The sequence below is a fragment of the Semicossyphus pulcher genome, unplaced genomic scaffold (assembly GCF_022749685.1).
Source record: "Semicossyphus pulcher isolate SPU_LCO1_2020_fin unplaced genomic scaffold, fSemPul1.0.p SCAF_14, whole genome shotgun sequence".
Classification (NCBI taxonomy): Eukaryota; Metazoa; Chordata; class Actinopteri; order Labriformes; family Labridae; genus Semicossyphus; species Semicossyphus pulcher.
Genome location: NW_027211648.1, coordinates 9,972,727 through 9,985,192, shown reverse-complemented (window position 1 = coordinate 9,985,192; position 12,466 = coordinate 9,972,727). Strand labels below are relative to the sequence as shown.

The 12,466-nt window shown below is 38.9% G+C and overlaps 1 protein-coding gene across 2 annotated transcripts; it reads right to left on the bottom strand.

Moving 5' to 3' along the window:
• Positions 1 to 1,792: 1,792 nt before the first annotated feature.
• On the bottom strand, positions 1,793 to 11,077 carry LOC138591333 (receptor expression-enhancing protein 5). Of its 2 annotated transcripts, none has more exons than XM_069661895.1 (6): positions 11,017 to 11,077; positions 10,788 to 10,920; positions 6,142 to 6,235; positions 4,894 to 5,032; positions 3,599 to 3,789; positions 1,793 to 2,455 (listed from the first exon to the last, which is right to left on the bottom strand). In XM_069661895.1, exons 2-6 carry the CDS (start codon positions 10,900 to 10,902, stop codon positions 2,449 to 2,451), a joined length of 546 nt encoding a protein of 181 aa, XP_069517996.1. In that variant the 5' UTR covers positions 10,903 to 10,920; positions 11,017 to 11,077; the 3' UTR covers positions 1,793 to 2,448. The 2 variants fall into 2 exon arrangements, with proteins under 2 accessions (XP_069517996.1, XP_069517995.1); XM_069661894.1 differs by having other exon boundaries at positions 3,621 to 3,789.
• Positions 11,078 to 12,466: the final 1,389 nt, after the last annotated feature.

The window sequence follows — 12,466 nt, the reverse complement described above, 5'->3', positions numbered from 1 at the left end:
TTGTTTACTAACATTGTAAGGGAAGGCTATCATAGAAGTTTCAAATGCAGCTCGCAAATTTGAGGGTGCTGTATATAATAAAACGTCAGGCTAAAATGTAGGTGAATGTACGTAAATTGAACATAAAAACATTGCTAAAAAAAACCTTTAAAGAGGACAGTGTTGCAAATATAGGATTCTGGGAGCACAGATACACACTCATAACAGATCTCAGAGATTGTGCCAGACAGCGTTGCATTAACTTAAATGCTAATACCAACATGCTAACTTGCTGAGATGTGTATCATTTACAATTGTCACTGTCTGTTAGCATGCTAGCATTTTCTAGTTAGCATTATAAGTACAGTTAAGAATGGATGGCCAGTAGTTAGTCACACTATATTTGGTCACAAACCAAAGTATTAGGAAAATAAAAGCTTACCTGAATGTGTGGGATCCATCGTCTGCAAACAGTTCATGTCTGTCTGAAGTCTTTTGCAAATGAGTTTAGTAGATGTTTAGATATTTCTCGCGATGACTCAAAACCTGGACCTGCTAGTAGGTGCTCCATGAAAACAACAATAAATCTTTACAATCATTGGGACTCATCTGGGAACCATGAATATCTAACTAAATGTGTCACAATCCATCCCTTAGTTGTGAAGATGCCTCTCTAGAAACATAAATGTCAACCTGATGATCACACATAAGGGAAAGTCATAGGATATATGTGGTATATGGTCTGTTGGATACATCCTCTGAGGACCATGACCATGAGGAAAAATATCCATTCAACAGGTGTTGATATTCTGGATTAAAGGGATGAACTAACAAACAGACCGACCATCTGCAAAGCCAAGCTGCATAAGTGTGGCTGACAAACAGCTGTAATGTGAGCCAGCTGAAAAGTGTTTTGTTTGTAGAAAATATTCTTTCAAAAATTCCCTAACCCAACCACACAGCAACACAATGTAATAATTGGTTTCTGTGTTCAATTTCTGTTTAATCAATAACCTGTCGACCACCAGTGGCTGAGGGGATACATAACAAACACCTAGCAGACCCATCTTCACAGCAGCCATTTCCAGATGGGTGCCTTCCTCTCTCCGTGGCGGCGTGTGGTCATCACACCGGCTCGGTCCACCATTTCCAATGCATTACATCCAGTGCACGAACACAAAGGGCCTCCCATTCAGAGCCCCTGAAGCGTAAATACAGAGCCAAACACAAATTAAAGCGTGGGTGGTTAGGCTGTCTGAATGCCGGTAAATGTGCTTGACGGTGACAGGTCAAAAGATGAAGTGGATGCGTAGGATGGGAAAGAAATTGTGCATGGCATTAATATGCCCCCTGAAACAAATAATAAACAAATTTATATCAAACTTTGAATTATATTTAAGGTAAATTCAAAATTATCTACATCTGCAAATCAGGTAAAAAAATGAAGTTCATGTAAAAAAAATAATCTTAAATTCAGGTGTGTTAAATAAAACATTTAAGGGAAATATTCTTAATATACAACACTGCAATAAATGGCAACATTTATTATTAAAGCAGATAGAGAAATGGTGCTGCAAAAGGAATTAAATCCACCGAGGTTTTGGATCCAGAAAATACAATCACTCTGACTTGACACTGCTAAAAAAAAAAAACAATTACAGAAATCAGTGGTGCATGAAAATTGTAATTTGGACCAAATAAAATCCTATTTCCCATTTTGTGAGGAATGACACCGCTTGCAGCGAGGGCATCAGACCAGTAAACTTAGGTCAATCTGAAGTTTAAATGCAGACAGGCAGACACCGATACTCAGTTCATTAGGATTCCAGTTTTATTGTTTCAGCCTTATGAGAAGATAAATTAAGACATATCAAAAGACAGAAGTCATTCAATTAAACTTACAGATATAGGACCTTCCCAATAGCTCAAACAGACTTTAAATGCTGCTTTGCACATGTGCGATTAAGTAAAAGTTCCAGTTTTCAATAATAGTGTTAGACAAAGCGATTTATGGACATATTTGAAGACAACCTGCTTTTATAACCTGTGAAAAATAGCTCAGTTAGACAAATAATATTGATAAACTGGCAGTGCTGCTGAGACCTGCAGGTATACACTCATGATTCTTTGCATTCAAAACATTTCTTTCCACTGATTGTGTCACACTACAACAAAGAAATCATATAAAAAAGGTTACAGTTTCACAGATTGTCTTGGCAGTACCGATGGCAGTAAACTGATACAAATGCACAAACAAGCCTTCATTTATTTTCAGGAGTGTGACGCTTCAGTTCACCACATGACGGGGGGCTGATCGTCATCATCTGTCACGGAACGGAGGGGAGGACAAACGAGAGCGAAACAACAAGCACAGGCACAAACTCATTCAGTCAATCTTTCAACTACCCTTGCACACACACAAAGCCTTCCCATGTCCCTCACTGGTCCTTGTCGTGGTTAAGTGCCCGGTTAACAGCTGATGGAACGGGAAAAAAAAGGAAAACATTTTTTACAAAATTGCAAAAAAAGGATCAAACATATTGTAGGAGGGAAGAGGATGCATTTGGAAAGTGGAAAGTGTGAAGTTAGTGCTAAGCAGTTACAGTAACGTGTGCCTGCATGCCTTGCGTGGCAGGTGTGCACTAGTTCTTAAAGCAGAGTCAAGTTAGCAGTAAGATGTGAATATAACAGTAAGTGTTCAGTATAAGCTTCAGTAACAGCTCTCAAGAACGAAGCAAAGTCTCAGAGTTTTGTCATCCAGCAGCCTCACTGTTAGCTACAACTTGACACTGGGGCAGTAAATGCTTGTCTCTAGACCAAAGCGTGGCTGAAACAAGTTATGTCAGACACCTTAGTCTTTTACACATCCCCAGTAGGCCCCATAATAAAACTTATACTGGAATCTGACATGTTTACAGCCTTTTGCAAAAAATAGAACTATAGCTAATTTCTCCATTAACGACAACTCTACAGGGCTTACAGTTATGCATAATTAGGGGCATGCAACCCTGGGTTAATAGCCAAATTTACCTCTGGGATGATTAACAAATAATATTTTACTTAAAAAAAACAAACCTGCACAAGATTCTCAGTCTCACAGTGAACCTCTAAAAAATGATCTGTCCTGAAAAATAAACTAAAGATAGTAAATGATGTATTTTTATGGGGCAGTTTTGTTAGAAACATGGATATAATGGTAGGACCACTTCTGTCAATTGAAACTTGAATGCACTAAAGTAAAACAGCAATCTGAGTGTTTTTACTCTCTTTGTGCATAAATGGACGTTGAGGTCCAACCATGTATCCATGAATTACTAGGCTTGCCTCAGTAGTCAAACGTGTTAACCGTTGCAGTGTTTAAGCATACACCTATTTCCTTACTAGCCACCCACCCTAGTTTTACTTAGAGCAACAATGGACGCCAAAGTAATGAAATGAAAGTGTCTGCTCTGTACAGTAGCAGAACAGAATTGTAGTACTCTATTCTGGCAGCAACCTTATAATCCTGAAATAGATTTTAGTTATTATCGCCCAGGCCTGTGTAGGCTCATGCAGAGGTTAGTCTGCTGCGAGAAGTAGTTGCTGCAGTATATACAGTATAAAATGTGGCTGTACTTGCATGTATACTGCAGTTAGCTCACCCTCCTTTGTGACTGTGTTGGTTATGTCCTTCGCCTTGTTGCTCAGATCGCTGACCATGTTGTCCATGGCGGCCTGATGTTTCAGGAAAAATGGCCGAATCACGCGGTTGTACAAGATATCCGAACCGTTCCACGTCACCGGGGCCATACACCAAATCAGGAACAAACACTGAGGAGGGAGCAGAGGGCAGATGTTAGACATAAGATGATGTCAAAGGTTTAAGGATGTTTTTCAGGTTACTAAAGGATTGGACATACTTTTATAATGGATGGAAATTACTGTGTCTAAATGAGATTAGTAAAACGTTATATTTCACATTTAATATATACTATGGGTTTAACACAATGACTGTATAAATAGATGGACGACGCATCTCTATCTGCTCTCATTGTACGAAAGTGATGCCAAAATAGCCCCCGTGATGTGTGCATCCATCTTGCGATTGTGACGACTCCTCCACTCTGCTAATCCGGAACAGATCGGCTGCAGGGGCTGTATTTGTCAACAAAGCTGTCAATCACCCTTTTTACAGCATCAAATAACTAACTAAAAATAAACTTGTCTGAAAAATGAACAATTGGATGTGAATCAGCATGATAAGAACTAACTATAATGTTTGAGAAAAATGTATTTGTCGTGTATTTTGATTTTATAGTTTGACTCATGTCCAATCCCAGGAGGCGGGCTTTATGACCTGTACTGCAGCCAGTCAGCAGGGGGCGCTCGAAATGTTTTGGCTTCACTTTTAGGGAGCTGTCATGTCGTCCACCTTTTTATACAGTCTATGGTTTTATAACATACATGTTTAAGTTCATGAGACAACAATTGAGTGTCAGTTCTACTGCCACCCTGGAAAGCCCGTGCCAATAACACATCAACAAGAGAGATACATCTCTAGAGGTGACTCATCACAATTTCTTATGTTTTGCAGCTGGGTCACTCACTCCTCAATGTCTACAATGCATTGAGGGACTGCAAGTTTTTGTCCACTTTTTTAGTGTGGACACATTACAAAATTGCAAATCTTCCTCACTCTGCCATTACAGGATGAGTCCACAAGAGTGTGCTGTTGGCAAGCAACAATATAGAGGCTCAAATAAATCAAACCTCAAGTGATTCAACACCATGTGACTGTCTGTGATTCAAACTGAAAGCAGACTTAGTCAGACTTCATTGACAAGTAAGAGTGAAAAAATTACACCAAAAAAGTACAAAAAAAAATACTCACACAAAAACACATTTTTTGGTTTATGAACTAAGAGGTGAGCCTACCTTGCCAGCATAGTAAAAGGGGAACCAGAAGAGGAAGACATCAGAGAAGGCCTCGACGATGCTGAAGAGTCCATAAACAACCCAGTAGGTCAGCCACTGTGTGTCATCCTCCTTGATATTGCTCTCAATGGCCTTAATACTGAATGGACAGGAGGACATGTTTCTTTGAGTCACAGCAAAAACATAACAAACATACATAAATATTAAAAGTCAAAGAGTCTGGACTGCAGGGTGCTTTAAAAGTAGGTTTTAAGGTTTTGATGAATTACCATAGTCTCATTAGAGGAGGCTCATTAAAATCATGACATTTTTATGAAGCAAGAGATGTACTTAACATCGTTAGACCTTGAGGATACACATTCGAAATAAGCAGCACTTAATTAGATAGTACAACACTCAATTGCCTTAAGTATATTGAAATCCTTATTGGCAAATGTAATCATTCCTCTTCTCCAAACTGGCCAAGTAATCTCTTCTTGGGAGAACTCCTTTGCAAGTAATAAGGAACATAGTTCTGTGCCAACAGTTTTAGAAGTTCAGTTGATTCCAGTAAGACGCTTCAGTAATCATATTTAGAGACGGGATTTATAGGAGTTACTGTAAAGACACTTTTTTACTACAAAATTGTCTTTAAGGTTTCTCACAGTGTTTCCTAGGGCTGCACAATAAATCGAAAAAATGATCAATATCACACAGTATGAGCAGCAAGTGCAATTATTTTTACGCCCATGTCCTGGCCTACTAATCTCCAGTTGCAAAACGTGAATGATTACATTGATTTGTACAGAAAATCCAAACTTATTCTTTACATCTGTGCCTACTAACCTTTACTTGAAAATTAAAGCAGTACTGACTTACAATTGAAAAAGAAACAGTCAGTAGTCCATAAAGTACAAGACATTAAAAGTTAAAATATATTGACAGTTGCCCTTTTGTACCAATATTGTGACAAAGCAGGATATGCACTGGAATAATCAATAACTTTTAATAACTAACGATGTTTGCATTCCATTTAGATGTGTATGAAGTCTCATATTGTGCATACTGGCTGATAGGATGAAGCAATCATTAAAGATACACCCATGCATGTCCTGCTAAGACAACTTAAATGTTTGCACTGAGCTTAATATTAGAGCCAATTAAGTAAATAAATAAAAAAAGGGGCTTATCTCATTGGTTTATTGCCCTATGCATATTTTCATGTATTTATTTACTCTGGGTTTTTTTCTTAAAGAAGTTTATACATACGAGAAATATGCTGGATAGGCAAAGCCAATCAGGTTGCAGAGCAGTGAGGCTCCATATCCAAACAGGAGGTACAGCCCGAGAAAACTCAGAAGACCTGCAGAGGGAGAAAGGCGAGAGGCGGCAGTGATGTGAGAGCAGAAGGCGAGACATGAAGGGGAGGGTGAGGTTATCCAGTTACTTAAAGGACATGTCTGATGTCAAGCCACCTTAATTTGTTGTCAACAGAGGGTGTCTAATGCAGGATGTTAGGATAGCACAGTACCGGGATTAGGAGGAGCACTACACACAAGTCAAACACTGGTATCCACATCGAGTAAGTCCCAGTTGACTTTAAAAGCCACCCTAAAGCTCACACAGCCATGTCAAACACGCTGGCCTATAATCTGTGTGTGTGAGAGATTCCACAAATGCCACTGGTTTTCCATAATTTGTATTAGTCCACACAAGGAAATAACTCGGCCTTTAACATTAAAAGGAGAGATTCACCACAATGATTTACAGGGGAGATATTATACCATAAAATGTTTTCTGCAGAGCATTTGAGCGAGTTGATTAATCAATTACTCAATAGCAAAAATCATTACTTTTATACATTCCTGACAATTTCAAAAAACAAAATATTGATTTCATACAGGTTGAATTGACACAGAAAGAGGCAGCCGAGTATGTAGGATGTTATTCTTTATAAGGCTTTGCTTTAAATTACACACCAAGAAATTGTGCAGAACAATCAGCTCTTTATGAGCTGCACTGTATGCTGCAGCTTACTCCTTACCAATAGAAACTTGGCTGCAATGCTTGATCCCTCAGAGGCTTAATATGCTTGCTTGTTAGCTGGCAGCATAAAGGTTACTGCATTGCAAACATGCTGCAGTCTGACAGGCCACTATAGCGTATGCATCTCCTCAGTAGGAGATTCATTTCTCCGAATTAAGCATGTTTTCTTAGGTTTTCAAAAGTAAAGATAATTCAAAATGAATGTTTTTGGCACAATTTCAAATCCCACATCTCTTTAACAGCAAGAAAGGAATACAGGTATGCAATGTATAATTCAAAATAATGCTACTAAAACTACAAAAAAATTCAACATACAATTACCTACTACCTCTAATGCTATACACATAATGAAGTCATGCAGTGTCAAGAGCCTTAAAAGTCTTTGATACTGTTCTACACATGGCCTGCTCTTTTACATCTCATTTGTTAGTCTTAGCTCATATACAAATATTCATGCCATTCCCAGTCCCCCATCTCTCTCAATAAAGACAGAACTGGAAGAACTGGTTTAAACGGAGGACCCTGGAGAGAAAAAAAATGGCTGTCATAAGCCGACACTCCTTTTTGGATAGCAACACTTTGCATAGGGAAATCATCAACTGAATTTTCATTAGTCACTGATTAATTATAAAAAGCTGATCTTTTAGACTGCAACAAACATTTCCAACCATGCAATCTGCCTTTTTACTGTGAGTAGAGAGAACTGCTCTAAACAGAGAAATGAACAATGTGTCCATGTGACTTAAAAGCCTTAAATGGAAACACGTGTTTTCCTTGGGGCAAAACTAAAATCAAGGGCAAGGGTAATGTTGTGTAATCATGTAATATATGACTCAAGTTATTAATTACAGAGTCGCGGGAGTTCCTCTTACTATCAGATCATCACGGAAAACTTTTGTTCAGACCACATTTGATGAAGTTGGCTCTAAATATAGGAAGCAAACTAACAACAGCGCTCTTAGTGAATTTGGCTGCAGTAACAGTGGAGATGACAACCCATCTCATCCAGTCAGCACATGACTTTTCCCACCCAAGAGTGTCAAAGAGTCACTATCAACTTGATATGTTTGCGTTTAAACAGCAGCCAGTTTAAGGGACACCGCTTGTTTGACTGACACGTCTAGATCAAGGCAGAGTGCAACCTAGCATTATGGTGAGCCAACAGGAAAGTACCATTTCTTGTATGCAACCCATTATCAGTGTACATGTTCATAACAAGGATGCACTGTGGCCAAAGTATGATATTAATGGCTGTGACCAAAACACACTTCTGAAAACAGATCAGGTTGTTGTATAATTTGACGGCTGTCTGGTTCTGCCATTTGCTAAAAGAAGGGTAAGATAAGATAAGAGTTGAGAGGTGGTATTTACATACAACTATCAGTATTTGTTTTGCAAGCCAGTTAAGTATTGTGTATGTAATGTGTTATAGAGGTATGTTAAGCCTAAAGCTGGGGTTTGTAGTGTCCCAATGCTGGCTAAATGAAATAACCTTAACTATAAATTCACTATCAAACTGTTCATGATTTTCTGTACAATCAAACATTTCTACTACACAGTTTGTCCACATGACACAATTTCTACTACTTTCTATTTTTCAGCAGTTAAAGGACTTGGTGCATATCTTGGTCACTGATCTGTCAAAACCAAACTCAAAGGATTTTTTTCCAAAGCTGTTGTGTTTATTATGCTAAGCAATGAATATCTGATTGTTTCCAAAAAAAGGTGAAACTTCTTAATTCAATATCAGTGAGCAAGAGCCCATATCAGCCAGGCTTTAATGCTGTACTACAGAGCGAGTTCAACATACCCAGGGTATCATTTGGTTATCTGGCGTCAATAACCCTGACAAAGGAGATCGCGCTAAGCGGTCACATGAGGCCGGTTATCAACTCAGTAAGTCAACCAAGGGTTTCTATGAGCGCATTCACATAAAAAGGGAGTTGTTTGCAGCGGAGGACCAATCCCATATAAGTACAAGTCTGCTGTCAGCTGATTGGCACATTTTACATACTCAGACTATGATATTAGAAAATATGAAGAAGTTAGACGTTATCCAGACTAAACATGTCTGTGAAGGTTCTCAGTCATCCAGGTCATAGTATTTCAAAGCTTAATCCAAAAGGCAACTGGACTTGGTTGAACTTCTTGAAGATGCTTCACCTCTCATCCGAAAGGCGAGAGACTCTCACTTGATTACAACAGCTACAGAGGCTTATATTTCTAGCTCCATCCACCAGCCAGATTAGAACTGGATACGCCTTTTGGATGAGATGTGAAATGTCTTCAAGAACTTCAAGCAAGTCCAGTTGCCTATTGGAATAAGCTTCCAATTATCCAGACTAAAATCTCAGCTGCAGCTGCTGAATGCAGGAGGACAACTGGCAAAAAATGCAGACTGTAAATGCGCAAATTAAGTCTATAATATCACTGCTCCATCATTAGTGCACGATTTATTGACTAAACTAACACACATGTTTTTCTGCGTTTATGACAGATTTAGACTTATTCTTCCAGCCTTGATCAGCCCCAGCCCTAGCCATATCAAATGGACTTATGGAGCAAATAAAAATACATATAAAACCAAAATTTAAAGCGGTATAAAACCTTACTTTCAAAACTTAAAAGTACAAGGCTTCAGTGCTGTTATCAGTCTCTGTTGTAGATGTATATCAGTGAAGCAGGATGAATACTTTTCATGACTAGCGGAAATGTTTTATCTATCTCTCTCCCTCCTCCCTCTCACGATCTGCTCACAGACCTCCTAAATCAAGAGGCCTGATTGGTCAGTAGGGGGTGTTTAGTACAGGCTGATCTCTTATCTCAAACATTGCCTGCTCTGGAGCAGGTTAGGTGTTCAGCATAAGTTACCATGGCTATCTACCTTGGTGCAAAGTAAAGCACCTTTATACTAGTACTGATATCCCAGGGTGAACCCTGAAGTTACCTCGCTAACTGCAAATCCTGCTTCGTAGTACAGGCCTCAGGTCTGCTATAGTTCAATAAAAAATACTTACAACATATTTCAGCATTCAAAATCCACAGAAAATACCTTCATCTGTGACCTTAAAATCGGTTGTTTAAATGCACCTCATGTTGTGTAGTTAACACACATTTGTGTAAAGTAGTTCTGATTAAAGACAGTGGGTTAAAAAGTAGGTCACACTGGGTAACATGTTTCCTGTAGCTGAGTGGCTTTGCAGACACACAACATTGATAATATAGCCTGAGGTGATTAGCTTGTATTGACATCTACTGTGCAAACTGACAGTAGAGCAGTGTAAAAACACAAATCCTAAAAGCTAATTGAGAGCAGCCAGCAGTTGAATAACCAGTCATCCTATATCTCCTTCCATCTCTGCATTCATTGCACTGGATATTTCAGGATGTGATAAAAATACCCCAGGGACCAGCTGGTGGCCCTGCTATATCAGAAGCAGTTTATTTCGGCAGCAATATGCTCAAATAGGTGTGTGTAAGGGTTATGCACCAACTTATCTTGTAATGTAGCATAAAGGTCTGAGCTGGATGAACTTTGGTATTCGAGTCTGAGAGGTATGGTGATAAAAGGAGCCAGTTAACAATGCCACAGGATATGAAACCACAATCAAAAGTCAGAGGCACGCGACAGTGTGACCACAGCCGGTTGCCAGTTGCAGTTTGAAACTTAACGGCTAAAAGAGCTAACGTTGGATTGTTTGCTAGCTAAACGTGAAGAATGTACGTTAGCTAATTTTTTGGGGGGGGACGTTAAGCCCCTTAAAGCATGTTTGGCATTTATCTGACGTGTGTTACAGTATAACATACATTGAAGCATTACAGTTTGTTAAACTACGTCTGCTTTCCTTCTCACCGAGCCGTTAACATACCCAAAGCGATATACTCTCTCTGCACTCCCGTTTTTTCCTCCAGCTTCGCCAACTGATCTGTCACAAAGTTCTTCTCATGGAGCAGAGTCGTGAAGCGCTCCTTAAACTGACTCATTTTCGGGCTTTCCTTATCCTGTAACCGACATAAATGGTGCAGAAAACACAACAAATGTTACACATGTTGATTCTGGAATGATTTTTGATCAATCAAAGCGGTTATTTTACTAACCTTAGTTTGATAATTTGCCCGAAAATTTGCCGCTGGACGGCTGGCTGCTGACTCCGCTGAGTTTCAGTGGCAGAAGGGGGAGGAGCTTGAAAGTTGGCCGGTGTCCAATCACAGAGCTCCGGTAAGTAACATTCACTGCAGCAGGTGGTTAAAAAACGGTCTGAAGACAACGGTGCAAGAAGATATGTTTAGGTGCCGGACAACTTAAAACATGCTGAACATTGTTTTATTCATGCATTATTTTTAAATGTATTGTATGTTTCAAAGTAATTAGATAACAGCTGTTAATCATGGTTTAATACAAGGTCTTACATTTGGGGGAGTTTCTAGAATCTTAACAGCTGAACTGACCATTTTACACCTTTTTAAAACAAACCGGAACAATTATTTTTTGTTTTTTAGGCTACTTTTTGCACGGCAGCCCCTCTGAAAAATTCACCCAAGGCTATTTGTATTTCTTTTATTTCCTGTTTCCGGTTTACATTCTATAATAAGGGCTTAAGTTTACCAGTCATGTTGCTCATTTCGCTTGTCAGATATAATTTACAGATCTGGGCTTGTTTCATAACATTAATAGCAATTTAGCTATTGTAAACTATTAACAAAAGACTCTTTCAGCATACACCTCTATGATTTGCAGCATTTTACGATCAGATTAAACACAAAAAGGCGCTTCGTTTCACATGTTGCTTCATCAGATTCACTCTGTGCTTGATTACCATCGGGTGTGCCTTTTAATAGAACTCTACTGTGCAACCAAATTTCTGTTTCCATAATAAGCTCATTTAAAAAAATAACCGGCATATAAGCAATTTGTAAGTTGACAAGCAGTATGCAAAACTGCCTCAACTCATGTTCCATATTGCGGCTGTTGTGGACTTTTTAATCACATCACATGATGTTAATCAGCAGATGAATTTTGCTCAGTTTTGATGAAACTGTTTGTGTTATAATTTCCTTCCACCCTAAGCACTTCTAGGACCCATCTTTCATGTTAAAGTTAATTTTATACCTATATACCAATACACTACGGATTGTAGAAAATGCTGCTTGCAGCACTTATAGGTTATGAATGTAGATGATAATCTATGTAAGGTTACATTCATGTTCTCTATTTGAATGTATCTTATTTTATGGTATTATGAAGAAGCATTTGGACCAAGACAAAATCACGTCAATGTGATTTTTTTTTTCCCCAGCAGAGGGCAGCACACACTTGTTAATGAACAAAGAGGCCTCATGGAAACTTTGCAAGGATTGAATGGCAGAAATGAAGAACAGAAACTCGTACTCCCCCTCTTCTGTTCAGTTTCACAAGGGCAGGTGTTCCAGTATGTGTTTTGCATGATTGTTCTGCATCACGGCTCCCCAGAGTTAAAAGTGCTTCTGTCACAGAGGGTCTGAGCTGTTTTCACGCAACACACTGAAAACTGAATCAGGATGATGTTTC